Source organism: Muntiacus reevesi, chromosome 17 (genome assembly GCF_963930625.1).
Source record: "Muntiacus reevesi chromosome 17, mMunRee1.1, whole genome shotgun sequence".
Classification (NCBI taxonomy): Eukaryota; Metazoa; Chordata; class Mammalia; order Artiodactyla; family Cervidae; genus Muntiacus; species Muntiacus reevesi.
The window spans coordinates 5,015,091-5,042,657 of record NC_089265.1 but is presented as its reverse complement, the minus strand read 5'-3'; the positions used below and the strand labels follow the sequence as shown (position 1 = coordinate 5,042,657).

The 27,567-nt window shown below is 44.4% G+C and overlaps 1 protein-coding gene across 1 annotated transcript in view; it reads right to left on the bottom strand.

Moving 5' to 3' along the window:
• The window catches only part of GALNTL6 (polypeptide N-acetylgalactosaminyltransferase like 6), a 1,391,526-nt gene that overhangs the window by 60,910 nt on the left and 1,303,049 nt on the right, over positions 1-27,567 (bottom strand). Inside the window, exon 9 of the mRNA XM_065908367.1 lies at positions 15,471-15,692. Coding sequence (XP_065764439.1) covers positions 15,471-15,692 — 222 coding nt within the window. The remainder of the gene's footprint in view (positions 1-15,470; positions 15,693-27,567) is intronic.

Sequence of the window (27,567 nt, the reverse complement as noted above, 5' to 3'; positions counted from 1 at the left end):
CAGTCTTTGTCTTTATGTCTTTTTTGGCTTTCTTTAACTTTTTAGCTTGTTTCCCCCTCATCCCGCCGTGTTTTATATTAAAATATGACTTCTGCTTTCTTACTGCTTGAGTTTCCCTGGAGTATCTATGCTTCTTCTTTAATCCTTAATCTTTGTGTCTTTTTGACTGTGGTATATGTCATACCACAGAGAGTTAGATTGGATTCATTCTGTTCAGTTCAGTTCAGTCGCTCAGTCGTGTCCGACTCTTTGCGACCCCATGAACCTCAGCATGCCAGGCCTCCCTGTCTATCACCAACTCCCGGAGTTCACCCAAACTCATGTCCATTGAGTCGGTGATGCCATCCAACCATCTCATCCTCTGTCATCGCCTTCTCCTCCTGCCTTCAATTTTTCCCAGCATCAGGGTCTTTTCCAATGAGTCAACTCTTCGCATCAGGTGGCCAAAGTATTGGAGTTTCAGCTTCAGCATCAGTCCTTCCAATGAACACCCAGGCCTGATCTCCTTTAGGATGGACTGGTTGGATCTCCTTGCAGTCCAAGGGACTCTCAAGAGTCTTCTCCAACACCACAGTTCAAAACCATCATTTTTTGGCATTCGATTTCTTTAAAGTCCAACTCTCACATCCATACATGACCACTGGAAAAACCATAGCCTTGACCAGACGGACCTTTGTTGGCAAAGTAATGTCTCTGCTTTTTAATATACTGTCTCGGTTGGTCATAACTTTCCTTTCAAGGAGTAAGCGTCTTTTAATTTCATGGCTGCAGTCACCATCGGCAGTGATTTTGGAGCCCAAAAAAATAAAGTCTGACACTGTTTCCACTGTTTCCCCATCTATCTGCCATGAAGTAATGGGACTGGATGCCATGATCTTAGTTTTCTTAATGTTGAGCTTTAAGCCAGTTTTTCACTCTGGCCACAGGACTGGAAAAGGTCAGTTGTCACTCCAATCCCAAAGAAAGGCAATGCCAAAGAATGTTCAAACTACTGCACAATTGCACTCATCTCATATGCTAATAAAGTAATACTTAAAATTCTCCAAGCCAGGCTTCAGCAATATGTGAACCATGAACTTCCAGATGTTCAAGCTGGTTTTAGAAAAGGCAGAGGAACCAGAGATCAAATTGCCAACATCCGCTGGATCATCGAAAAAGCAAGAGATTTCCAGAAAAGCATCTATTTCTGCTTTATTGACTATGCCAAAGCCTTTGACTGTGTGGATCACAGTAAACTGTGGAAAATTCTGAAAGAGATGGGCATACCAGACCACCTGACCTGCCTGTTGAGAAACCTGTATGCAGGTCAGGAAGCAACAGTTAGAACTGGACATGGAACAACAGACTGGCTCCAAATAGGAAAAGGAGTAGGTCAAGGCTGTATATTGTCATCCTGCTTATTTAACTTATATGCAGAGTACATCATGAGAAATGCTGGGCTGGATGAAGCACAAGCTGGAATCAAGATTTCTGGGAGAAATATCAATAACCTCAGATGTGCAGATGACACCATCCTTATGGCAGAAAGTGGAGAAGAACTAAAGAGCCTCTTGATGAAAGTGAAAGAGGAGAGTGAAAAAGTTGGCTTAAATAGTTGATCTGAATTTTCTTCTTTCAACAGATTTCTTTATTGTTTGATCTCAGCTATGACATGCTGATTTATTATTTATTTACTGTATCTAGTAAATCTTTCACTGTGTGATTCATTTTCTTTTCTCTTTGTAATCTTTGGCATTTCATATGGTTTGTGGTTTTTTGTTGTTGTTGTTGTTATTCTACTAGTTACCTTTACTCTGATATTGTATATAATATCTGAAGGTTCTTTTTTTTTTTGGTTAATGCCTAATTCTGCTCTTTTCTCAGCAGCACTAATTATCTACAATCATTTCCTTTTTATTGCCTCTCCTCAGTGTCTAAATCTAGATGAAAGTGAAAGTGTTAGTTGCTCAGTCCTGTCTGACTCTTTGTGACCCCATGGACTGTAACCTCTGTCCATGGAATTCTCCAGGCAAGAATACTGGAGTGGGTAGCTATTCCCTTTCCAGGGGAATGTTCCCAACCCAGGGAACAAACCCAGGTCTCCCACATTGCAAGCAGATTCTTTACCTTCTGAGCCACCTTTTCAAATGCAGGTGGTATTGTTTTAAGCCCGAGGGAATTTATTCTGCTTTCTGCTTACTTTCTGTATTTGTTTGTTGTGTTATTTCTGCATTGTCTGACCATATGACATTTACATATCCTTTATCCTTACAGACAGTTTCTGGCTGTTTGATCTCAGATATGGTTTCTGGCCAAGCTAATCTAAACATCTCTTGGTTTTCTGAAGCTCATTCTCTAGTAGGGTTCCTTAGAAAGACTTGGGAAAATTAATCTCTGAATTCTAGAATGTTTATAACCTTTTTTTTGAAAGCCTTCATACTTGAAGTACAGTTTGGTTGGATGTAAAATCTTTTGCTCATGTTTTAATTTCTAACAGATCTTCTATACTGTTCTTCTATTGTTTTCTGGCACAAAATGTTTGTGATTCAAAATGTAACTTAGGTTTGTTTGTTTTTCATTTGCATGTACTGTTGTTTTTCAGTTGCTAAGTCGTGTCCAACTCCTTGCGACCCCATGAACTCCAGCACACCAGGCTTCCCTGTCCTTCACTATCTCCCAGAGTTTGCTCAAACTCATGTTCATTGAATCAGTGATACCATCCAACCATCTCATCCTCTTTCGCCTCCTCCTCCTGGCTTCAATCTTTCCCAGGATCAGGGTCTTTTCCAATGAGTCGGCTGTTTGCATCAGGTGGCCAAAGTAATGGAGCTTTAGCATCAGTCTTTCCAATGAATATTCAGGGTTGATTTCCTTTAGGATTGACTGGTTTGATCTCCTTGCTGTCCAAGGGTCTCTCAAGAGTCTTCTCTAGCACCACAGTTTGAAAGCATCAACTGTTGGGCACTCAGCCCCTTTATGGTCCAGCTCTCACATCCATACATGACTGCTGGAAAAACCATAGCTTGGATTATATGGACCTTGGTTGGCAAAGTGATGTTGCTTTTCATCTTTTAAAAACTACAACTGTTTTACTGGAAATGTTCCAGTCTTAATGGTCTTCGATTGGTTTTCTGAGCTTATTGTTGTTCAGTCGCTCAGTCACGTCTGACTCTTTGCGACCCCATGGACTGCAGCATGCTAGACTTTCACTATCTCCCAGAGCTTGCTCAAACTCATGTCCATTGAGTTGGTGATGCCATCCAACCATCTTGTCCTCTGTTGTCTCCTTCTCCTCCTGCCTTCAGTCTTTCCCAGCATCAGTCTTTTCTAATAAATCAGATCTTTGTTGCCAAAGTAATGTTTTTGCTTTTGAATATGCTGTCTAGGTTTGTCACAGCTTTTCTTCCAAGGAGCAAGAATCTTTTAATTTCATTGGCTGCAGTCACCATCTGCAGTGATTTTGGAGCCCAAGAAAATAAAGTCTGTCACAGTTTCCATTGTCTCCCCATCTATTTGCCATGAAGTGATGGGACTGGATGCCATGCTCTTAGCTTTCTGAATGTTGAGTTTTAAGCCAGCTTTTTCACTCTCCTCTTTCACTTTCAGAGGCTTTTTAGTTCCTCTTCACTTTCTGCCAGAAAGCTGGTGTCATCTGCATAACTAAGGTTATTGATATTTCTCCTGGAAATCTTGATTCCAGCTTGTGCTTCATCCAGCCTGGTATTTTGCATGATGTACTCCGCATAGAAGTTAAATAAGTAGGATGACAATATACAGCCTTGACATACTCCTTTCCCAATTTGGAACCAGTCCATTGTTCCATGTCTGGTTCTAACTGTTGCTTCTTAACCTGCACACAGATTTCTCAGGAGGCAGGTAAGGTGGTCTGGTATTCCCATCTCTTTACAAATTTTCCACAGTTTGTTGTGATCCACACAGTCAAAGACTTTGGCAAGTCAATGAAGCAGAAGTAGATGTTTTTCTGGAGTCTCTTCCTTTTTTCATGATCTGATGGTTGTTGGCAATTTGATCTCTGGTTCCTCTGCCTTTTCTAAATCCAGTTTGAACATCTAAAAGTTCTCAGTTCACATACTGTTGTAGCCTGGCTTGGAGAATTTTGAGCATTACTTTTCTAGCATGTGAGATGAGTGCAACTGTGCAGTAGTTTGAACAATCTTTGGCATTGCCTTTTTTTGGGATTGGAATGAAAACTGGTCTTTCCCAGTCCTGTGGCCACTGCTGAGTTTTCCAGATTTGCTGGCATCTTGAGTGTAGCACTCTCACAGAATCATCGTTTAGGATTTGAAAGAGCTCAGCTGGAATTCCATCGCCTCCACTAGCTTTGTTCATAGTGATGCTTCCTAAGGACCACTTGACTTCACACTCCAGGATGGAGCCTGGCTCTAGATGGGTGATCACACCATCATGGTTGTCTGGGTCATTAAGATCTTTTTGTATGCTTCTTCTGTGATTTCTTGCCATGTCTTCTTAATATCTTCTGCTTTTGTTGGGTCCATACCATTTCTGTCCTTTATTGTGCCCATCTTTGCATGAAATGTTCCCTTGGTATCTCTAATTTTCTCGAAGAGATCTGTAGTTCTCAGCTGCAGCCCCTTTAACATGTAGATTCAGGTATTTCTTTGAAGATTTTCTTAAATATAGCTTTATGTCTTTGGTGTCTTTCATTTTTTGGAGGTTAGGCATTCTTCTTTCAGAACTGATGTTAAATCTTCATTAAATTTCTGTTGTTTCAAATCTTCGGTAGACTCTTCGGTCTCTTCTTTATTTATGCTATTAATTTCACTCTCCTCCCTTCCGGCCTCGGTTTCTCTTACTGGACCTCCCATGTCTCTGTCTGCTTCTTTGTTTCTTCTAATTCTGCCTTTGTTTCTGAGATATTGTTTCTTTCTTTCATTTTCTTCTCTTTTCATTCTTGAGTTTTCAGCTCTGTTTTCATTTTATCACATTTCACATCAATCCAACCATCTTCTTTTTAAAATTTTTTTTGGAGTATGGTTAATTTACAATGTTGTGTTAGTTTCTGGTATAGCAAAGTGACTCAGTTTTATAGATAAATATATACACACATACATCATGCAATGCACACACACGCATACACACACACACACACACACACACAGATATTAAAAGGTTTTTTTTTTTTTTTTTTTAACCACTGGCACCACCTGAGAAGCCCAGAGTGTTAGTCACTCAGTAGTGTCCAACTCCTTGTGACCCTGTGGACTATATCCTGCTAGGTTCCTCTGTCCATGGGATTCATGAGGGAAGAATACTAGAGTGAGTTTCCATTTCCTTCTCCAAGGGATCTTCCCAACCCAGGGGTTGATCCTGGGTCTTCTGCATTGCAGGTGGACTCTATACTGCCTGAGCTACCAGGGAAGCCCGTGTGTGTGTGTGTGTGTGTGTGTGTGTGTGTGTGTGTGTAAATCCTTTCTCACATTGTTTTCCATTATGGTTTATCATAAGATATTGAATATAGTTCTCTGTACTCTACAGTAGGACTTTATTGTTCAACTGATTCCTTTCTGAGCTGTTTTAATTTTGACTTGCATGATTCTTTCAAGTTTAGGTTGTTTTTACATTTCTTTCAGCTCATTTGGGAATCTGTTGCCATTGTCATCCACTTTGTGGCCACATTTGTGTGATGTTGTCATCATCTCTGGGAATTTTATTTGGTTCATTTAAATCTTTATCCTTGCAGGATCTCTGTATGGGGTTTTATTGTAATCTGGTTTTATTTTCCACATACAAATTAGCCATTCTCTTGTGAAGTTCCTCTGTAGGGTTCTCTTCTGTGTTATTACTGTGATGGATTAAAACATAGCTCTTTATATCTGTGATGACTTCTCTATCAGGGAGAGCCTGATTCACAGGAGCTTCTGCTTCTAACTCTGTGTTGTCTAGAGTCTGAGGGTCTTTCCTTCCAGAAAAGTGAGGCTACCTTTCCAGGTGCTTGTCCAGCATGTCCTGAGGTCCAGCTCAGACACCCCCTTCTCTGGTGTCACAAGCTTTTGTCTTCCTGGGATCCATGGTGTTTCTTTTTGGATTGCACTATCAGCAGGTTCTTTCCTTTTTTTTTTTTTTTAGCAAGGTGAGGGAAAGGGAACTGGAAAGACTGAGTCTCTGTCTTTCCAAGAGGGCATATTTCAGAGCATTTCTGAGATACTGCAGAGAGAGATCTAGGGCAGACGACTGCCTCAGCATCCTTTGAATTCTGGGTCCCTTCACTAGTTTCCCGTGGTTTCCTTGCTCTTGTCCTCAGCTTGGAGCCTTTGAGGGAATCTTTGACTTTCACTGGCTGTTTGCAGAGTTGAGGCTTTTGTTCCTGTTTCGTAAAGGATGGCTCCTTTTGGGGGTGAGTACTTGCTGGTTTCTGAGTTGCAGCTCATAGCACCGTCCACGCTCTCCTTCTTCCTCCCCACCAGCTCCTCATTCCTGCTGATCCCGCAACCCTGCTGCGCCTGATGCAGTTTCCACTAACCCTGCTCTGGGGCTCCTGGTCACCAGTTTTGTAAGATAACATCCGGGTTGTGTGTGGATTTTCTTTTGTGAGCCTATGTATTTTGTCTGGGCTGTGATTTACCAAAACTGTGCTGTTGCCATGTTTTTAGCATCAGAAACCCCAGTATATTTTAAAACAAGAATATAGTAGAAATGTTAGCTTTCTGACATCACATCCTATGGCTTTTCATTATTTCCAGTAGAATAGCAGTATCTGAATGTTAGGATCTGGAACCAAATTGTTTCCTGCCAACTGGTTTGCAATTCTGGACAAAAAAAAAAAAAAAAAAAAGCATGGGCAAAGAGCTTGGATGTGTGTAACCAGTTCTACATGATTTGGGTCTAGAACAAGACTAAGAAAAATTGACTTGTCCTTCCTGTTTTAGGGATTATCTAGAACGTTAAGCTACTCTTGAGATTATCTTGTTAGTTTCTCTTTGTAATGTGCCTCACAGATGGGTCACCTTATCTAGATCCTGACCAACTAATAGACATCACATTGGCAATAGAAGCTCAAGAGAAGGGCCTTTTATGTCACCTTAAAGGGAAAGATCTAAGAATTTGCTATTGATGGGATAAAAAGAGAGTTTTGGAAATCTAAAGGTGGTCAAAGTCAATTCCTTTATCTCTTAAAATTAATAAGAAGGAATCTAATCAAGTGGATAAAAACCCATAAAGAGATAGTTGTGAGAAAACCAAATGTGGAGAAAGAATGAAAGCTTCAGGGGAGCCCACACACGCTGATTTTTCCCACCTCTCAACCCAAGACAGAGACAGTTATGTTGCAGGCCACTCACAAAATCTCAGACTGACTGATGACCTTTAAGCTGCAAATGGAAGGGATGACTTACATCTAAGCAGTGCAGTAACTGCACATCCTGGAGTTTGGAACAGGGCCAGCCAAGACCTACTGCTAATAGACAGCTCAATTCATAGCAAGCCACTTGGAGGAATATTTGCTCTTGTTCTTAACTACTGTCCGCCTGCAAGTGATAAAACCAGCTCTAAGCCCCATGATGTACCCTGACATCTGTCTGCGTCTCTTAGCATGACACTCAGTATTTTCTCAGTGTTCTTCCAAGACCCCAAGAATCTTTCCCAGTGCTTGCCTATTTTTTCTTGTTTTCCATCAACGTGTGGAAGGTCACTGGACTTTTAAGGCAAGTTAAGGGCAGTTGCTCCTGCAGGGGCCACTCTGAGCTCTCTCCCAGAAGCCAGCTGGGCTTTCTGTGAAAGAATGGGTAGGGAGCGAGTGTTCTTATGTTCCTGGCTTGGAGAAATTATATTGAATGTTTCCATCTGTGCCAATCTCCTGAGGCTGTGAATTGGAAATTCTGCTATAATAATTGAGTGATCCTCAAATTCTGTTAATTTTATATCATTCTTGAAATGAGAAAGGTACCAATCATTGATAATTCAACACTAAAATGAATTCACAATTAGGCTAACGTACACTTAAAATTGCATCTACTGCTGTCACATAACCCTAAATAGAAAAAACAAATTTTCGTTTGGCATATTTATAGAAAAGAAGAAAAAAACCTTTCAGCTCTGAAACACCTCTGATTCTATTAGGACATGGGCCATATTGCTAATGTGGAGACATTAAGATGTCCAATTTTCTCAGCAGGTGATATGAAACTAAAGTCACTTTGATTGGGCTTCCTTGATGCTTCAGTGGTAGAGAATCCATCTGCCAGCGCAGGAGACAGAGGTTCAATCCCTGCTCTGGGAAGATCCCACATGAATGTGGAGCAATTAAGCCTGTGCTCTAGAGTCCAGGAGCCACAACTACTGAAGCCAGAGCATCCTTGAGACTTTGCTCCACAACTAGAGAAACCACCGCTATGAGAAGCTCACATACCGCAACTAGAGAATGGTCCTGGCTTGCTGCAACTAGAGAAAAGACTGCAGCAACAAAGACCCAGCAGAGCCAAAAAGAAAATATTAAACAAAAATCACATTTATCATGAAACACCAAGTTTGTCTTCAACTGTAGAGAACTCAGAAAGCACACAGTAGATTCTGAAAGAGAATGTACTTCTTTTTTTTTTTAAATATTATTTTATTAGTTGGAGGCCATTCACTTCACAACATTTAAGTGGGTTTTGTGAGAATGTACTTCTTATGTAGCCTTACATTTTTGTCCACCTGGGTGCAGAGCTCCAGAGAGATGGACCAGCACACCGTGCTGGGATTGTCTCTGCCTGAGAAAATAAATGACAGCTCAAGTTTCATACACTCAGAGAATGACAAATCAGCTCTGAACAGCTGCTCCATTTACAGATCTGGTTCAGACAGAAAGAGGTTGAATGGTAGGGATGGTACTGGCACAGTTGCCAAGAAAGCAGTAAGACCAGTCCTCTGCAGATTACTCTGCTGCCAGCGCAGGTTGTAGAGGTGAGAACACTGGCCATCACTCTCCCGAGAGAAGGAGCCAGACCCTGGCTTCCCCCTCTGTCTCAGCAGCCAAGCTTGCATAGAATTTATTTGAAAGAGACAGCATCATGTTATCAGATAATGCACACCCTAGTGTCAAGCTTCCTTTCCTGGAAGCTGATACGGGGAAATCTAAAGACCTCATGTACCATGAGAGTATCAGAAGAAAGAGAGTGAAAGCAAGCCAGGAGCAGCTGGAGCCGAGCGGGAGAGCTGGAACGGCTCCGGGGGCCTGTCTGTGTGAAGATGCCACCATTCAGGATGACTTGAATCTTGAGCGAGGAGTTTAAATAGCAGCAGAAGGAGTTCGGCATTGAAATGAATTTTTTAAATAAAGGTTTTTTTTAAAAAAAAGTTTTGCACAATGGCGAGATGACAAACAGCTGTGCCAAGACTGGCACATTGGGGACAGCTGGAAGACACCTGAGTGGGAAAGATGTGCCTGGCTGTTTGACATCTTTCAGTCCTTCCTGTATGTGAAGATGTGAGATTCTGCAAAACTCGTTTTTTTTTATAGTGAAGGAGTACTATAAATGGCTATAGCGAATTCATGAATTCTAAGGAGGGGAAGGAGTAAGAAGGTGAAAAATAATAGGAAATTCCGTTTTGTCCATTTAGCATTTTGACACAAAAAGAGACACTCACTTCCTCTGTGCCTGGTTTAAGAAGAGCTTTCTGATTTAAACCCATTCTTACCCAGATTCTCTGGCACAATATCATGGAAAGTGCATTGCTTCTATATGAAGAGCACCAAGAGATGCTCAACTTGCTACATGACTCAAAATCCCATTTATTCTCTCAGGGCCTGTCGCCTCCTCACTCCACCCACTACCCTGGTGACTGGAGGACAGAATGATTCCTCCATCAGAGGTGACTTTAATCTCTTCTTGCCTTTAGAGTAGGAAGCTGGCATGGGGAGTTTAGAAATTGTTCACACAGAGGATTTTTGCTTTTGGAGGTTTTTCTTCTCTTTAGGATGTTAGAAGAGGTTTCCTATCTTGCCGGACTATGGTTTGGAATATGGTCCTGTCAGTCCATCGGAATCGGTCACCTGAGATTCGTCACTCATACCTTCTCTTCCCGGGCAGGCTTCCCAGAGAGGCAGACTCTGCAGACTGGCCCGGGGGTGGTGTGGAGACCCTTCCCATGTGGTGAGGTGGGCCAGAGTCTGGCTTCCTGTGGGGGCCTGCAAACAGCCATGCATGCAGAGGTGACACAGTGTCAGGATCCTCCATTTCTTTGTTGTTTATTCACTTAGTAAGCGTTTATTGAGCATATACTATATGTGGACTGTGGTGCTGGAAAAGACTCTTGAGAGTCCCTTGGACTGCAAGGAGATCAAACCAGTCCATCCTAAATGAACTCAACCTGAATATTCACTGGAAGGACTGATGCTGAAGCTGAAGCCCCAATACTTTGGCCACCTGATGTGAAGAGCAGACTCATTGGAAAAGACTGATGCTGAGAAAGATTTAAGGGCAGGAGAAGGGGACAACAGAGGATGAGATGGTTGGATGACATCACTGACTCAATGGACATGAGTTTGAGCAAGCTCTGGGAGAGAGTGAAGGACAGGGAAGCCTGGTGTCTGCAGTCCATGGTGTTGCTAAGAGTCGGACATGACTTAGTGACTGAACAACAAAATATGCCAAACCCTGCTTCTAGCTGCTGAAGCACAGTCATAATTTAACAAATCAACAGAATCCCTTTGTCCTGGAACTCTAGATAGACGAGAAACACAAGAAATAAGTAGATGGCAGAGCTTGCTGCATAGCGAGGGATGCTGATGAGAAGGAGCGAGCAGGGCAGGGGTTAGGAGCAGATGAGGTGGGCGTCCCCCGTGTGCATTGCTGCATCATGACAGGGGGCAGCCGGGGAGGCCCCCGGGGAAGACAGTGCTTTTGAGGAAGTGCCTGGAGGAAGTGAGGGAAGCCCCTTGGGGTCTAAGGTGGGGGAGCAGCAGGTGACAGGGCCCTGAGGTGGGCTTGTGCCCAGCCTGACGAGGAGTCCTGGAGAAAGGAAGCTGGGGGCCGCCAGGAAGGGACGAGGTCGCAGGGGCAGACAGGGGCCGGCCGCTCAGGTTCGGTGAGGACTGTGACCCCAGGAGAGCGGGAGGCTGTTGGTCCTGAGCGAGGCCGTGGCCTGATCTCCCATCTCAGTGGAGAACGAGCCTCAGGAAGGAGGGTGGAAGCAGAGGGATGAGCTTGGAGACGCAGGTGACGACAGGCAGAGCCTGTCAGGGAAATGAGTGGCCGTTTATGTGCTGTTTATGGTCTGTGATGCGCACACCCTTTCCGAGCTGGGTTCCAGACCAGCGCCTGAAACTGCCTCGGCACTTCACTGTTTGCCTGGGGTTGGGCTGGCACGGACGAGCAGGGGAAGCCGTGCCAAGTACAAGCGAATAAGACAGCAAGCTGCCTGCTTCCTGCCGCAGGGCGCCAGCGAGGGGTCTGTGTTTTCCTCGCTGGGGCGCTGTGGCTCCTTGCTACCACTGCCTTAAAGCGCATGCGTGCACACACACACACACACACACACACACACACACACACACACGCACGCACGCACGCACGCGCACACACACGTACACACACACGCGCACGCAAGCGGGCACACACACGCACACACACGCGCGCACACGGGCAGACACGCACGCACACACACGCGCACACACATGCACACACGCACACGCACACACACGCACGCCCGCACACACACACGCACGCATGCGCACACACACACGCGCGCGCACACACAAACACACACAGTGTGTGTGTGTGTCCCTTTTCACTTTCTTATCAAAACAGCGAGTGACCTCTTACATTTATGTAGGAGTGTGGCCCATGCGGAAAATTAAAGTTTATAGGGAATGAAATAGCCTTTTCATATACTGGATTGGACCCTGCAACAGAAAAGGGACATTAGGGAAAAGTAAAACTGGTGAAATCTGAATAAAGTCTGCAGTTGAGTTCATTTGTACTGATACTAATTGTCTACTCTTTGCCCAGCCGTGTCTGGCTCTTTGCCACCACATGGACTGCAGCCCGCCAGGCTCCTCTGTCATGGGATTCTCCAGGCAAGAATACTGGAGAGGGTTGCCATGCCCCACTCCAGGGTACCTTCCCGACTCAGGGATCGAACCTGTGTCTCTTACGTCTCCAGCATTGGCAGGCAGGTTCTTAAACACTAGTGCCAGCTGGGAAGCCCAGCAGTACTAATCACTGGGCTTAAATGTGCCGTGGTTAACATCACCAACATATGATGCTAACAGTAGGAGCGGATGAAAGATGTACGTCAGCCTTCTGTACCTTCTTTGGCACATTTTCTGTATATTTAAAATCATCCCCAAATAAAGTAATAAACAAAAGCACCCCACTTAGAGGGAAAAGAAAAACATGAGTGAAACCTTTGAATTTCTTTCAGCAATGAAATGGGTCCACAGATATATTCTGCACATTTAGAATTTTTATCTACCATTAAGAAGTAGGTTGCTGTTATGCAATATAGAGCTAGACAATGGTCTTTCCTTTGAGACAATATTTCTTTCCTGTTCTTCACTTCATTTCAATTAAACTACATTGCAAACATTGGGTTTTCATGTTATGGAAAAACTCAAACAAACTTTTTGGCCGACTCCGTACTCACCCCCTGCATTAAATGTCCAGACATGACTCTTACTCTCTTCTGCTTGGGAGATGGGTATTTTTCAGTATGATTCACACCCTAAACCCTGTCATTTGTTGATTTCCCTTCCCTCTGCCTTCCCCCCATCTTGAGTCGTCATCCTTGCTGTATGTCACCCCCTCACTGAATAAATGTCACTAAATGTAACTGGTCCTAGAACTACCTTCTTTGCCACCTTCTTCTTTTCTTAAACCTAAACATGACCTTTCTTGGTTTGCTATTCTGAAGCTTTGGGGAAAGAAATTTGCCATTATATTAAAAAAAAAATTCTGACATTTTCCATGTTTGATTATATAGACCAAGAATGATGATCTCAAATGTCGCTAGGGCCCAGGCCAACCATGTGGCGATATGAGACAGTTGAGACTAACAGACAATAGATAACCAGTGGGAATCTGCCCTGTGATGCAGGGGGCTCAAACCCGGTGCTCTGTGACAGCCTGGAGGGGCGGGAGGGAGGTTCTCGAGGGAGGGGACATGTGTAAACCTATGACTGCCTCGTGCTGATGGGTGGCAGAAGCTAACACAATACTGTGAAGCAATTAACCCCCAATTAAAAATAAAATTTAAAAAACTAAAAAAAAAATCACCCCAAGACAAAGAGTAATAGATATAGAAACTGGCATCGCCTACCTGATTTTAAGATGGTTCTCATTTGGTTTTTCCTGCGAAGTTGTATCTTTTCTAGAACCTCAGGGAAATTTCAAATCTATTTCCAAGTAAGATGCTTTCCTCCCCCCCCCCCCCCAAGGTGCTTTATAAATGCAAGTTATTATTTAGTCAGGAAATGTGGGAAAATGTGATCAGTCGCGGTTTAGGTAGTAATGGGAAGGAATAAAAAATTATGACTCCACAGAGGGAGAAGATGGATGAGATTTTAACCCAGCTGTGAATCAACAGTGATACTGGGAGGTCTAGGAGGATATTCTTGGTCACTAAGGCAGGACCATTTTTAGATCATTATAGAAAGATGACAGACATAACCTCAACCAAAAAAACTCGGGGAAGAAACTTACCTACTTATTGGGGAACAAATTCTTACGTCTTACAGTGGGTTAGACATTGCTCTCTCTGGAGTCTACCTTAAATTTCTACGGCTGTAAATTAAGTCCCTGGTAGATAACAAAAAGAATACTAGCAGCGTAATATTATTAATATCCCAGGGATGCATTAATGAAATGTTTAAGATGCACTGGAAAGAAAGTGAAAGTGTTAGTTGCTCAGTCGTGTCTGACTCTTTGTGACCCCATGGACTATAGCCCACCAGGCTCCTCTGTCCATGGAATTCTCTAGGCAAGAGTACTGGAGTGGGTTGCTATTCCTTTCTCCAAAGAATCTTCCCAACCCCAGGATCAAACCTGGGTCTCCCACATTGCAGGCAGATTCTTTACCATCTGAGCCCCTGGAAAGTCCCAAGATGCTCTGGATTAAAGACCAAAGTACTCACTGACTTAAGCATCCATGGTCAGGACCACATGATGTAGGAAAACATTAGGAGATGGAGCGTATGGTGCTGGTTTTGGCTCTATCCTTCTTGCCAGTGGTATCCCAGGTCTATAGAGAACGACATCTCTTTGGGCCTCTCAGCGAAACAAGCAGCACACAGGTAACTCCCTGAAGGAGTCTCCCCGGGGAGCCTGGACTCACCCCAGGAAGCTCCCCCTCGCCCCTTCACCCCCCTTGCTGCACGCAGGCCTCCTCTGTTTTCAGAGCTCTGCTAAGTCACAGATGCTAAGCAGGTAAAGACACAGTCTCCCCACACCACAAAGCCAAGGACAACGATGGATAGACTCCTTCATGAGGCGAGACAGTCTGTGCCCGGCTTCCGAAAGCCCAGAGCCTTGGAATGGCAAGAACATCCTGCCCAGTCCTCTGCCATGAGCAGATGAGACCACAGGCTAAATCCACACCATTCCATTTGAATCCCTGCTCTAGCACGCTCTGTCCTAAGGGAACAAGTAGGGCTGAATGGAACTGAACCCATCACAAGAGTCCTTTACATGTCCAAAGATACATGCTTTGAATTTGCCAACGGAGGCTTTCCAATTCTTTCCATTTTAGATCATGAAATAAATTTAAAAAGTAGCACTCGGAAGTGGGAAGGTTAGTCCTGATTTAAGGAACCAGTGGGGCTTCCCTGGTGACTCAACTGGTAAAGAACCCTCCTGGCAATTTGGGAGATACAAGAGAGGCTGGTTTGATCTCTCGGTCAGGAAGATCCCCTGGAGAAGGAAATGACAACCCACTCCAGTGTTCTTGCCTGGAAAACCCCATGGACAGAGGAGCCTGGCAGGCTACAGTCTAGGCGGTTGCAGGAAGTTGGACACGACTGGGCAACCAAACGTCCACCAAGGAACCGTGAGGTTCCACACGTGCCTCTGTGCTGGGTATTCTGGAAAAGTCTGTCCTTGTGATTCTGCCTGTCATACCTGGTTACGAAAGCTGCCAAGCCCCTGGACACCTTATCCTTGCTCTGACAAATAGCAACCAGGCCATGCAAGGAGGAGGAAGGGGTTTTATCGTGGACATCACGGCACGTTCATGTACACAGCAGCACCAGAGACATTTTCATTCTCTGTGAGCGCTTATGGCAGTTTCACCAATCTCAAATCAAAATATTTTCTAGGTGCCTTTAAAAAAAATCAGTTTTCAGAGTCAACAGTGGCCAGGGGCTCCAGGGGTGAGCTCTCTGCCCTTCCCCAGCAGCTCCTAGAGAGGCTGAACAGACGCTTCTCAGAGATGGCTTCAGCCGACCTTCACTGACCGCTGAGCCCGCATCCCACCCCCGCTGCGGACCGGGGACACGTTCTTTGTTTTCCCCCGGGGGCGGGGGAGCCGGGGCGCCTCACCTCCCCCCAGGCCGCGGGCGGGGGCTCCACCGGAGGGTAGTACTTGGGCACATCCCAGGCCACGGCTGCCATGAACCACTTGAAGTCCTTGCACTTGAGCTGTCTGCGCAGCTCCTTCTGCGCCGAGAGGTCCCCGGGGGACAGGTGCCGGTACTCCGGGCGCCGCTGGTAAATGTACTCGGCGAACTCGTCCATCCAGGTCTCTGCCACCCGCTTCAGGTTCTGCACAGGACAGGAGAGTGTCAGTGATGGGCTCGTGTCCCCACGGCGCAGCCCACTTGCCCTCGAGATGGGAAAAAAAACAAAAGGAATTAGACAACCTCAGGAGGCTCTGGTGGTGAGTTCCCCTCACTGCCAGAGGTGTGAGACAGTTAGCCTGAGGCCTTGCATGCCTTTCTGCTTCTGGCATGGGGTTCGACTGCTAATTGGAGAGCTCAAATAAATGGGGCAGAGACAGTGAAACAGCGGTGGACAAGCTGATCAGCTTTCTCATCCCTGCTGTTATTGCCCGATGATGAATTCTTGGTTTCTCACCCAGAATGACAGGACTTGGAGCTGGAGGTAACAACGTTGCTTTTAGGCATCTGATTGCTTAGACTGGTTCAGGGAACATGGAGGGATCTTGGCAAGAGTGAGGAGGAACCAGCTGTTGTTCTCCCACTCACAGTGAGAGAGCCCAGCAGGACTGAAACAAAGACCCCGGGTTCTGATGGTGCTTTGCGCACATGGAAGCCCAGGAGAGCTGAGTAATTCTCGGCACAGTGAAGTCAGCTAAGGGGGCACCAGGGGCCTCTGCAGGTGGAGCCACGGGGGCAGAAAGCGGGGAGACTGGCCCCTTAGAGGAAGGACCGTGGGGGCTCAGGGGAGGAGGCGCAGCGCTTTTGCCAGTTTTGAGGTTAAACAGGTAACTTCTATGGTCAGGGTTTCAGATTCCTCCCCTGAAAAAGGGACATAGAGTCATCTGTCCCTCCATCATGGGAATGGTGGCAGGATTAAGTAACACCTGGGTTTCAGTAGTCTCGCCTGGGAAATCCCATGGACAGAGGAGCCTGGTGGGCTGCAGGCCATGGGCTCACAAAAGAGTCTGAGTGACTAACACTTTCACTTTTCACTTGCCTTATTTTATACACCCAACTGGTGTGAATATTGACCCTTTGCAGCTTCTCATTTGCACTGAGAAGATAAAATGAGCAGAAAGGCTGGGAACTCCACTAAGACCCAGAGACAAGTGACTCAAGTAACTAGGAATGTTTAGGAAAATAGTTTATCTTAAAAATTGCTACATGGTCCTAAATGAGACCTGACACCTTGCCTAGAGGGTTTGAAGACAGAGTCTCCAGGTACCTTATTTCTAGTGGAATTGTACCCTTTTTTTGTTTTCCCACGATGCTCACCTCCAGCCTCCCTGGAGGGCCTCTCTGCCATCTGACCTCGTTCCCAACACTTGCCACCTCGTCCTCCCTGGTCTCCTTGGTTAGCGTGAGTAGGGCTCAGTTAGTTGACAAGAGCCAGAGAAGACATGATGCCATAAAGACTACTCTGATTTCTTTCTTTCTTTTTTTTTTTAGGTTTTTTTTTTTTTTTTCCAATATGCACCATTTTTAAAGTCTTCATCGAATTTGTTACAATACTACTTCTGTTTTATGTTTTTGTTCACAAAGCTTGTGGGCACTTAACTCCCTGAAAGAAGCCATAGTTAGTTGCTCAGTCGTGTCTGACACTGTGCCGCCCCATGGACTAGGTAGCCCATCAGGCTCTTCTGTCCACGGGATTCTTCAGGCGAGAATACTGGAGTGGGTAGCCATTCTCTTCTGCAGGGGATCTTCCTGACCCAGTGATCAAACCAGGATCTCCTGCATTGCAGGTGGATTCTTTACCACTGAGCCACCTAGGAAACCCTTTTATTAAGTGGATGCATGGCTTAGAAATTCTGATAGCTTGCAAGAAAGATGTGTCACTAAGAAATCTGTTTGACTTGGGTAAATAAACACTTTTAGACTATAAATTCTGTGAAGTTAGGGGTAGGTAGTGTTATTGTTTTAAAGTAAAAGGCCCCAGTACATGTGTGTGCTCATCTGAGCTTGCTAACTGTGGAGTTTATAAAAGACCATATATAAAATGAACATGAGTAAACTCCTAGCTCATGCATGTATCTGTTGATAAAGGCACTGAAATAGAAACAGTAGTTTAAAAGACACTGCTGCTAAAGGGTAGATAGATATTTGCTGCTTTGGGTTTTTGAAATAGAAATAGGAATTCTTATGAAAACTCAAAGAGGAATTGACCAGTTCAGATGTGTTCAATTGGGAATGGCTGTAAGGGTCAGTATGAACATTTGCCAGAAACAGCAGCACGAATAAGTGAAAGAGGCAGGCGATGGCAGGTTGGAAGATGGTCAGCAACGTCAGGGAGGCTGCAGGGTCGTTGACCTGGGAACCAGGCAGGTCGCTTTTGCATTATCACATCCTTTTCAATTGGAAATACTTGGTTGCAGGTTAGGTTTGCTGCTTTCCCAAACACTCCAAAGAAAGCCAGAAGATCATGGACATACTCCAGGGATAAGGTCAAATCATTGAGCCCTTTTTGATTACCTTTCCAGGAGATGGGAAAAGAGAACCAGCACAATAATTGCAAAAACTAATTGCCAGTATCTCTCTAGCAATGGGTGTTATGTGACATTTAGACAAACATATGAATCCCGACTGTTCTCCAATGTTCCGATGCCTCGTCAGACAGCCTCCACTGGAGACGTTGTGTTCTGAGTGCAGTTTCCCATCAGGAGGAAACTTTCTAAAGTGTCAACTATTATAGACAAGGAACAGTCTAGAACAGTCCAGGTGATGGGTGAAATCATGTCAATCTGAAGACATCATTCTGAAAATAACAAGACACCATGTGATCCTTACACTGTCGTTTTGAATTTGTACTTAGTTTTGGGGAAAACATTGGAACCTCAGCTGAGAAATATTTTAAGCAGCTGCAAGAAGCATTTCATTGGCCTTTCGTAGATTGTGGAATAAGTTCACCCACTGCAGAAAATGGAATAATCACATATACCTTTGAGCTCATCAGAATATTTGCATAGAAGCACATGTACTTACAGGCTTCCCTGGTGGTGGCGCAGTGGTGAAGAATCCACCTGCCAATGCAGGAGATGCAAGAGGTGGGGGTTCGATCCCTGGGTAGGGAAGATCCCCTGGGGTAGGGCATGGCAACCCATGTTAATATTCTTGCCTGTGGAGAACCCAGTAGACAGAGGAGCCTGGTGGACTATAGTCCATGGAGTCCCACGAGTCAGACACAACAGGGTGCACGCACGCACACACACACACACACACACACACACACACACACACACACCTACTTTCAAACACATGGAGGTGATGAAGTAGAAGCAGAGGGGTATTTCTCACTTAACATCGTTGGGAACACATGGACAGAATGGTGAAACTGACATCCCAAAATACACCTTGCCCAAGATGGTAATGAAGAGAATAGGGAATCAATGTGAGTGGGCCCATCTGTCCTGAGATTACATAAGCCTTGGTGATGGTGCTAATATGTTAAAAATTAGTTATGAACAGGAAGAAGGAGGACAGTATGGACACTGAGTGATCTATGCATGCCATCATTCTTTCCCAAACTCTCAGGAGTTGGATGTAAAGGTTGCTTATGTATGTGGGGTCACAGTGATGCTGGGAAAGATTGAGGGCAGGAGGAGAAGGGGGCAACAGACGTCGAGATGGTTGGATGGCATCACCGACTCAATGGATATGAGCCTGAGCAACTTCCAGGAGCTAGTGAAGGACAGGGAAGCCTGGTGTGCTGCAGTCCATGGGGTTGCAGAGTCAGACTGAACAACAAGTTGTTAGGTGGGATTCCTGGTTTTTGAGATGTAAGTGAAATTGTGTTTATGCCAAATGACGCATTCCTGTCTTAGAAATTTGCATGGCTTCCCAGGTAAGCCAATTCACACGTTCATGCTTCACTCTGATGTCCTGTTCTGGGATCCCTCCTTTCTTCCTGTCATCCTGCCCAGGCTTGCTCTCTGCCCTGGCCATGTGAGCTTCATGGGTCACACACGCACTCTTCCTCACCTTTCAGACTTGTATCTGAGAGATCGCGGTTCTAGACTTGGCAAATGTGAGGGAGAGGCAGAGATGTAGCTGCCAGTAGTAGGATGGAAGCTTGGACTTGTTTCATATTCTTTTTATTGTTTTTAAAAATATACGTATTTGTTTATTTGGCTGTAACTGGTCTTAATAGGAAAAGGAGTATGTCAAGGCTATATATTGTCACCCTGCTTATTTAACTTATATGCAGAGTACATCATGAGAAACGCTGGGCTGGAAGAAGCACAAGCTGGAATCAAGATTGCTGGGAGAAATATCAATAACTTCAGATATGCAGATGACACCACCCTTATGGCAGAAAGTGAAGAAGAACTAAAGAGCCTCTTGATGACAGTGAAAGAGGAGAGTGAAAAAAGTTGACTTAAAGCTCAACATTCAGAAAACTAAGATCATGGCATCTGGTCCCATCACTTCATGGCAAATAGATGGGGAAACAGTGGAAGCAGTGTCAGACTTCATTTTCTTGGGCTCCAAAATCACTGCAGATGGTGATTGCAGCCATGAAATTAAAAGACGCTTACTCCTTGGAAGGAAAGTTATGACCAACCTAGATAGCATATTAAAAAGCAGAGACATTACTTTGCCAACAAAGGTCCATCTAGTCATGGCTATGGTTTTTCCAGTGGTCATGTAAGGATGTGAGAGTTGGACTGTGAAGAAAGCTGAGAGCCGAAGAATTGATGCTTTTGAACTGTGGTGTTGGAGAAGACTTTGGAGAGTCCCTTGGACTGCAAGGAGATCCAAACAGTCCATCCTGAAGGAGGTAAGTCCTGGATGTTCATTGGAAGGACTGATGCTGAAGCTGAATCTCCAATACTTTGGCCACCTGATGCGAAGAGTTGACTCATTGGAAAAGACCCTGATGCTGGGAGGGATTGGGGGCAGGAGGAGAAGGGGACGACAGAGGATGAGATGGCTGGATGGCATCACTGACTTGATGGATATGAGTTTGAATAAACTCCGGGAGTTGGTGATGGACAGGGAGGCCTGGCATGCTGCGCTATATGGGGTCACAAAGAGTCAAACACAACTGAGCAAGTCAACTGAACTGACTGGTCTTAATTGCTGCATGTGGGATCTAGTTCCTTGACCAGGGGTTGAACCCAGGCCCCCTTTGTTGGGAGCGTGGAGTCTTAGCCACTGGGCCACCAGGAAAGTCCCTTCCTCCACATGCTTTAGCTCCTCTAGAGAATTTCGTCCTGGACAAGATTTCCTCCCTGTGCTTTGCCCTCCTGCTGTGGGCTGTTTCCAAAACTCCCCTTGTGTCTCCTTTGCAGACAGAATATGGCATTTCTTCCTACTTTTACTACTGAGCATGTCAGTTTTCTCACTGTCTGTCTTTGTTTATCCTGGCCTGATGCTGAGGTTTCCCTTTCCAGAATCAATAAGTCCTTTCTGGGTGTTTTGTCTAACGGAGGTCCTTCCCCCATAAGAAGTCACACAGCCAGCTCTTGAATTTCATGCCTGCTCCTTTTGGTTGGGTAAGGGTTGGCTGCCCATCATCAAAGACATTCCACAGCAGGTCCCTAACTGTCCTCCCCAGTTTTATTCTCCTGCATGGAACTCTGCTCAGGAGAGCTGCTCTGGTCCTTGCCCCTGTCTTTAATTAAGCAAGAAGGCCACTGGATAGAGGTGGCTTTGATGCCTCGGTGGTCTGTGTGAGCCAACTGAAATGTGGCCTGTAAACGCCTCCAGTTTACAGAATCAACGCCTCATCAATGCCTGCGCACCATGACCAACCAACCGACTTTCAGCTGCCACCCATCAGTTTCTTTCCTCGGCTTTTGCTCTTTCTCTGCTCCATTTAAGTCTTTCCCCAGCTCCTGTGGGTGGGCCCCTCCTAACCCCTTTCCATCTGGCCCTGCCTGATTGGAACTGATTTTTGCTCAGCTAAACTCTTTAAAAAAAATTACTCATTAATTTTTGGACTGTGCTGGGTCTTTGTTGCTGCGTGGACTTTTCCCTAGTTGCGGCGCACAGGCTTCTCATTTCAGTGGCTTCTCTTGGGGAGCACAGGCTGCAGGGCGCACAGGGGTTCAGTGGTTGCAGCTCCTGGGCTCTGGAGCACAGGTTCAGTGATTGCGGCTCATGGGCTTATTTGCTCCTCTGCATGAGGAATCTTCCCGGGTCAGGTATCAAACCTGTGTCTCCTGCACTGGCAGGGAGGTTCTTTACCCCTGATCCACCAGGGAAGCCCTCAGATAAACTCTTACGCATTTTAATTTATCTCAGTTTGTCTTTTTACACACAGAAACTGCTAATACAAAAAAATGTATCCGGAATTCAGATTTCACCAAGCGCTTTGTGTTTTTGTGGGCAGCCCTCCTCCCAATACTCATAATCTGCACATACTGTGTGCTCTGTGAATGTTTTTAAGTTGATTATGTGGTGGTGTCTGCAGAGTCTGGCCTGTCTTGATGCTGTTGCCAGAACAGAGTGAATGCTTTGCTTTGGTGGAAGTCATTCTAGATAGACTCCAAGTTCTCTGCAAGAGAAGCCTGCTATCACACAGCGGTGATCTAAATGTGCTTCGCAATCCCACTGCTTTTCTGATGGGGGTTGGGCTGGGGTCCTGCTGGTCCTCTGTCAGTGGCTTCAGATAACAGCAGTGGGTTAGGAGGGTCCCCTGGAGAAGGGAGCAGCTGCCCACTCCATGAAAACCTCTGGGACCCACCTTCAATGGGTTGGATCCCCTCCCCCAATGCCCCCTTGTCCACAGTACACTCGGAGCCGGGGTGGAGCCCAACCCTGAGGCCCAGAGACAGAGAGCTCCACCTACTTATTTTTCAGGCTCAAGTTAACCAACAAGTTAATTCAAAGTCAGCCATGGGAGCCCTGACCTCTCGTTGCTGATGAGCGCTGCCATTATCTGAAAGTGCTAGCTGCTCAGTCGTGTCCCATGCTTTGTGACCCCGTGGACTGCAGTCTGCCAGGCTCCTCTGTCCATGGGATTCTCCAGACCAGAACACTGGAGTGGGTTGTCATTTCCTTCTCATCCTTGTTGAATGACATGTGAAATAAAAGCTGTCATTTGGAGCGCCTTCTGTGCATACGACATTGAGAGCCTCCATGTTTTTTATGTCACCCAATGGTTCCTTGTGTAACAACATGCTACCCCCCCATTCTACACAAAGTGCTGTTCATCCCTTCCTTCTCTGTGTTGCTCAAACATTTAGTTTTTTAAATATTTATTTGTTTGCACTGGGTCTTTTGGGGCTCTGATAGTAAAGAATCTGCCTGCAATGCAGGAGACCCGGGTTTGATCCCTGGGTTGGGAAGATCCCCTGGAGAAGGGAATGGCAACCCACTCAAGTATTCCTGCCTGGAGAATCCTTTGGAGTTCATGGGATCACAAGGTGTTGGACATGACTGAGAGGCTAACACTTTTCACTTTCAGTGGGCCTTTAGTTGTGGCATGTGGGATCTAGTTCCCTGACCAAGGGTCAAACCTGGGCCCCCTGCATTGGGAACATGGGGTTTTAGCCACTGGACCGCTAGGGAGGCCCCTGCTCAAATATTTATTAACTCACTTAACACAGTCAGCCCTGTATTAGAGGTCTTTAGAATTCAAGTCTTGTTTTTAGTGTGCTCTCCAGGACTACATCTTTCCTTAATTCTAATGCTCATCAGGTCTTGGAATTGATATTTTTCCAGGAACACTCAATCATATTGCTATCTCAGTTCATAAGAACAGATTTCAGCTTTGACTGATCATCTTCATTGTGAAGCATGAGGAAAGTAGATATTTCTGCTACACTTGCTGCTTCAGAACCAAATGCCATAAGTCTATCCACTAATTATTATTATTATTGTTATTGTTTTTTGCCAGCAACAGTTTAGACCCTATGGCTGCCTCATCCTGAAAACTCGATCCCTATTCAGTTTCTGAACATACTGTTTGGGGGTTGATTATTTCTCTGGCTGAGAAGCTGTCCCACACGTGTGAATTACCTGGGCCGCCTCACCTCATATGTTTCTATTTCTTTATGGTGGGTGCAGTCCTGTGTGCCCACTGGTGGGACCCCTGATGCACAGGCTGTGCTAGTGCCCATATTAATCTAGTGCATTATGGTGGATTTAGTGATAGGTTTCTCTTTCCCTCGCTAGTTTTTTCCCAGAAACTTCTGGATAGCCAACAAAGCCAGCCTCACCTAGAAAGAGTTTATTTGTCACAGTCACTCCTCCAGCAAGGAACCGCATCACTCTCCCAGAACATTAAAAATTCTGCTTAGATTTAAAGGCATTTTTTTCCTCCCCTTTGAAGCCTAAGAGCACTTCAGTAGCTTCCGCGTCCCGCCCCAAAATCCTCTTATCATTGATGATGTGATAAATGTCATCACGGCTGCAGCTCAGAAGAGGATCTCTTTACAAGAGCCTCAACTCACTACAGTTATTTAGCCCAGTGCTATTTTTCCTCTGATCTAAAGACTTCTTTGAAGTCGGTGGGACGCCTCCAGCCTAAGGAGAGGATGGTTAATCCAGTCCTCAAAAAGAGACTTCTCAGACAGGCAGTTTCCTCTCTCTTCTTTCCTAAGCCTGCGTGAGCTGTTTTCAAGTGATTACCTTCTCCTGACTGTTCTGACATAATTTAATTATACCTCTATTGTAATTTTTGGCTGAATATTTTGGATTATATGTTTCTGATAGCATTTAATATGGCCTTTAGATATAGAACAAACAACTCTCCAAATTGTTTAACTGCCTACCTTATTAAAAATGCATGTAAACCTAACTGAAAATGGTTTTATTGAGGAATAATTGATAGACAGTAAATTACCCATATTTTAGATTTTATTATTATTATTTTTTATAATTTCTTTATTTAGTGGCTGTGCTGGGTATTTGTTGCCATGTGGACTTTTCTCTAGCTGAGTTGAGCGGTGGCTCCTCTCTGGTTGCAGTGCATGGGCTTCTCATTGAGCTGGCTTCTTTTGTTGTGGCTCATGGGCTCTAGAGCAGAGGCTCAGCAGTTGTGTGGTACATGGACTTAGTTTTTCAGTGGAATGTGGGATCTTCCTGGACCAGGGGTTGAACCTATGTCTCCTGCATTGACAAACGAATACTTTACCATTGAGCCACCAGAGAAGCCCTAACTTTATTATTATTTTTAAAATTTATTTATTTATTTTGGCCACACCAGACAGGGATGCTAGTTCGCCGACCAGGAATTGAACTCATGCCCCCTGCAGAGGAAGCGTGGGGTCTTAACCACTGGACCTCCAGGGACGTCCCAACTACTCATATTTAAAGTGTACAGTTTGGTACACTTTGACACATGTGTTACTGAAACCATCATTGCAAGCAAGATAAGGAACATACCCATCACCTTCAATCATTTCCACATGTCACTTTCAAATCTGTCTCCCCAGCTCCTTTCTTAGGTGCTTCTACCAGCCCCAGGCAACCACTGATCTAGTTGAAATTTTTTAAATTAAGCCTTTATATCTTTAAACAATTTTCAGTTCACAGCAAAGTTTGGGGCAGGGACAAAGATTTCCCGCTTAGCCCCTGACCCCGCCCATGCACAGCCTCCCCACTCTCCACACTCCCACAGAGTAGGTTGTGTGTTACAGTGACACCCGGTGATCATGCAAAGTCCACAGCTTACATTACGGTGTTGTCCACTGATCTACTTTTTGTCACCATAATTTAGTTTGCATTTTCTAAACTTTTAAATATAATTATAAAATATGTGCTCTTTTTGTCTGGCTTCTCTCGCTATGTGTAATTATTTTGAGGTTTACCCACGTAATTGCATGTACTGCTTTTTATTATATTTCATAGAGCATGTATGGCTAGACCAAAATTTGTTTACTCATTTATGTACTAATGGACAACAAAGAAATACAAAAGATCAGAATAGACTACTATGAACAATTATTGTTGTTGTTCAGTTGCTAAATTGTGTCTGACTCTTTCTGACTCCATGGACTGCAGCTCACCAGGCTTCCCTGTCCCTTATATGAATAATTATATACCAACAAGTTGGATAACCTAGAATAAAAAGATAAGTTTCTAGAAATGTAGAACCTACAAAGACTGAATCAAGATGAAATAGAAAATATGAAGACTGATTACTAATAAGGAGATTGAATCAGTAATCAAAAACATTCCAACAGCCAGGGCCAGTGGCTTCACTGGTGAATTCCACCAAATATTCAAAAAATAATTGGTACCGATTATTCTGAAATTTACCCCAAAATGGAAGAGAAGGAAACTCCTCAAAACTCATTTTTACAAGGCCAGCATTACCCTGATACCAAAACCAGACAAGGAAGCCACAGGAAAAGAAAATTACAAGCCAATATCCCTGATGAATATAGATGCAAAATTCCTCAACAGAATATCAGCAAACCAAATTCAGCAATACATTAAAAGGATCATATACCGTGATCAAATGGGATCTATTGTAGGAATGCAGGGATGATTCAGCATTTGCAGATCAGTCAGTTTGATATACCACATAGCAAAATAAAGAATAAAAATCTTATGATCATCTCAATAGATGCAGAAAAATCATTTGATAAATTTAACATCCACTTATAACATTAGATCCGTGCAAAAGTAATTGAGGTTAGTGCAAAAGTCAACCACAATTACTTTTGAATCTTCAATTACATTTGCACCAACCACAATTACTACTACTTTTGCACCAATGTAAACCCTAAAGACTCGATAAAAAAATGTTAGAACTAATTAAAAAATTCAGTAAAGTTGCAGGATACAGAATCAATAATGACCTATCAGAAAGAGAAATTTAAATAGAATCTCATTTATGATTGCAACAAAAGAATAGGAATAAATTAAACCAAGAAGATGAAAGACATGTATTTTGAAAACTGTAAGATATTAACAAAAGGAAATGAAGATGACACAAATAAATGGACAAATATTCCATGGTCTTGATTGGAAGAATTTAACAGGCATACTTCTGAAATATTGCAGGTTTGGTTACAGATCACCACAGTAAAGCAATTATCACAATGAAATGAGTCACATGAATTTTTGGTTTCCCGATGCATATAAAAGTTATGTTTATATACTATAGTGTATTATTTAAAGTATGCTATAGCTTATTAACTGTATAATATACACCTTAAGTAAAAATATTTTATTGCTAAAAATTACCAACCATTTTCTGAGACTTCAGAAAGTCATAAACTTTTTGCTGGAGGAAGGTCTTGCCTCAATGCTGGTGGCTGCTGACTGGTCAGGATGGTGGTTTCTGAGGGTTAAGAGTGGCTGTGGCAATTTCTTAGGCTAAGACAACAGTGAAGTTTGCCAGGTTGATTGACTTTCCTTTCAGAAATGATTTCTCTGTGGCATGCAGTGCTGTTGGATAGCATTGGTAAAACTTCACAGCAGAACTTCAAAACTGGAGTCAATCTTCTCAAAACCTGCCACTACTCTATCAGCTGAGTTTATCTCATTTTATAAATCTTTTGTTGTCATTTTCCACGTGATGCTAGTGGTAAAGAACTTGTCTGCCAATGCAGGAGACAAAAGGGATGTGGGTTTGACCCCTGGGTTTAGAAAATCCCCTGGAGAAGGACATGGCAACTCACTCCAGTGTATGCTTGCCTGGAAAATTCTATGGACAGAGGTGCCTGGTGGGTTACAGTCGATGGTTCACAGAGCCGAACCTGACTGAAGCTGACTTAGCATGCACAGCACACACTGGCCAGAGGACTTGGTCTCCTCTATGAGGGCCTCTCTACAGGGCTGCTTGAGTTTCCTTGTCCTGACATGGCAGCCAGATTTCCCCCAAACCACCCATCCAAGAGATCAAGGTGGGAACTAAAATAAGTGCCTTTCATGACCTAGCTGCAGAATCTTCCCAGGTGCGCAGGGGTAAAGAATCCACCTGCCCATGCAGGAGATGCAAGAGATGTGGGTTCAATCCCCGGGTCGGGAAGATGCCCTGGAGTGGGAAGTGGCAATCCACTCCAGTATTTTTGGCTGGA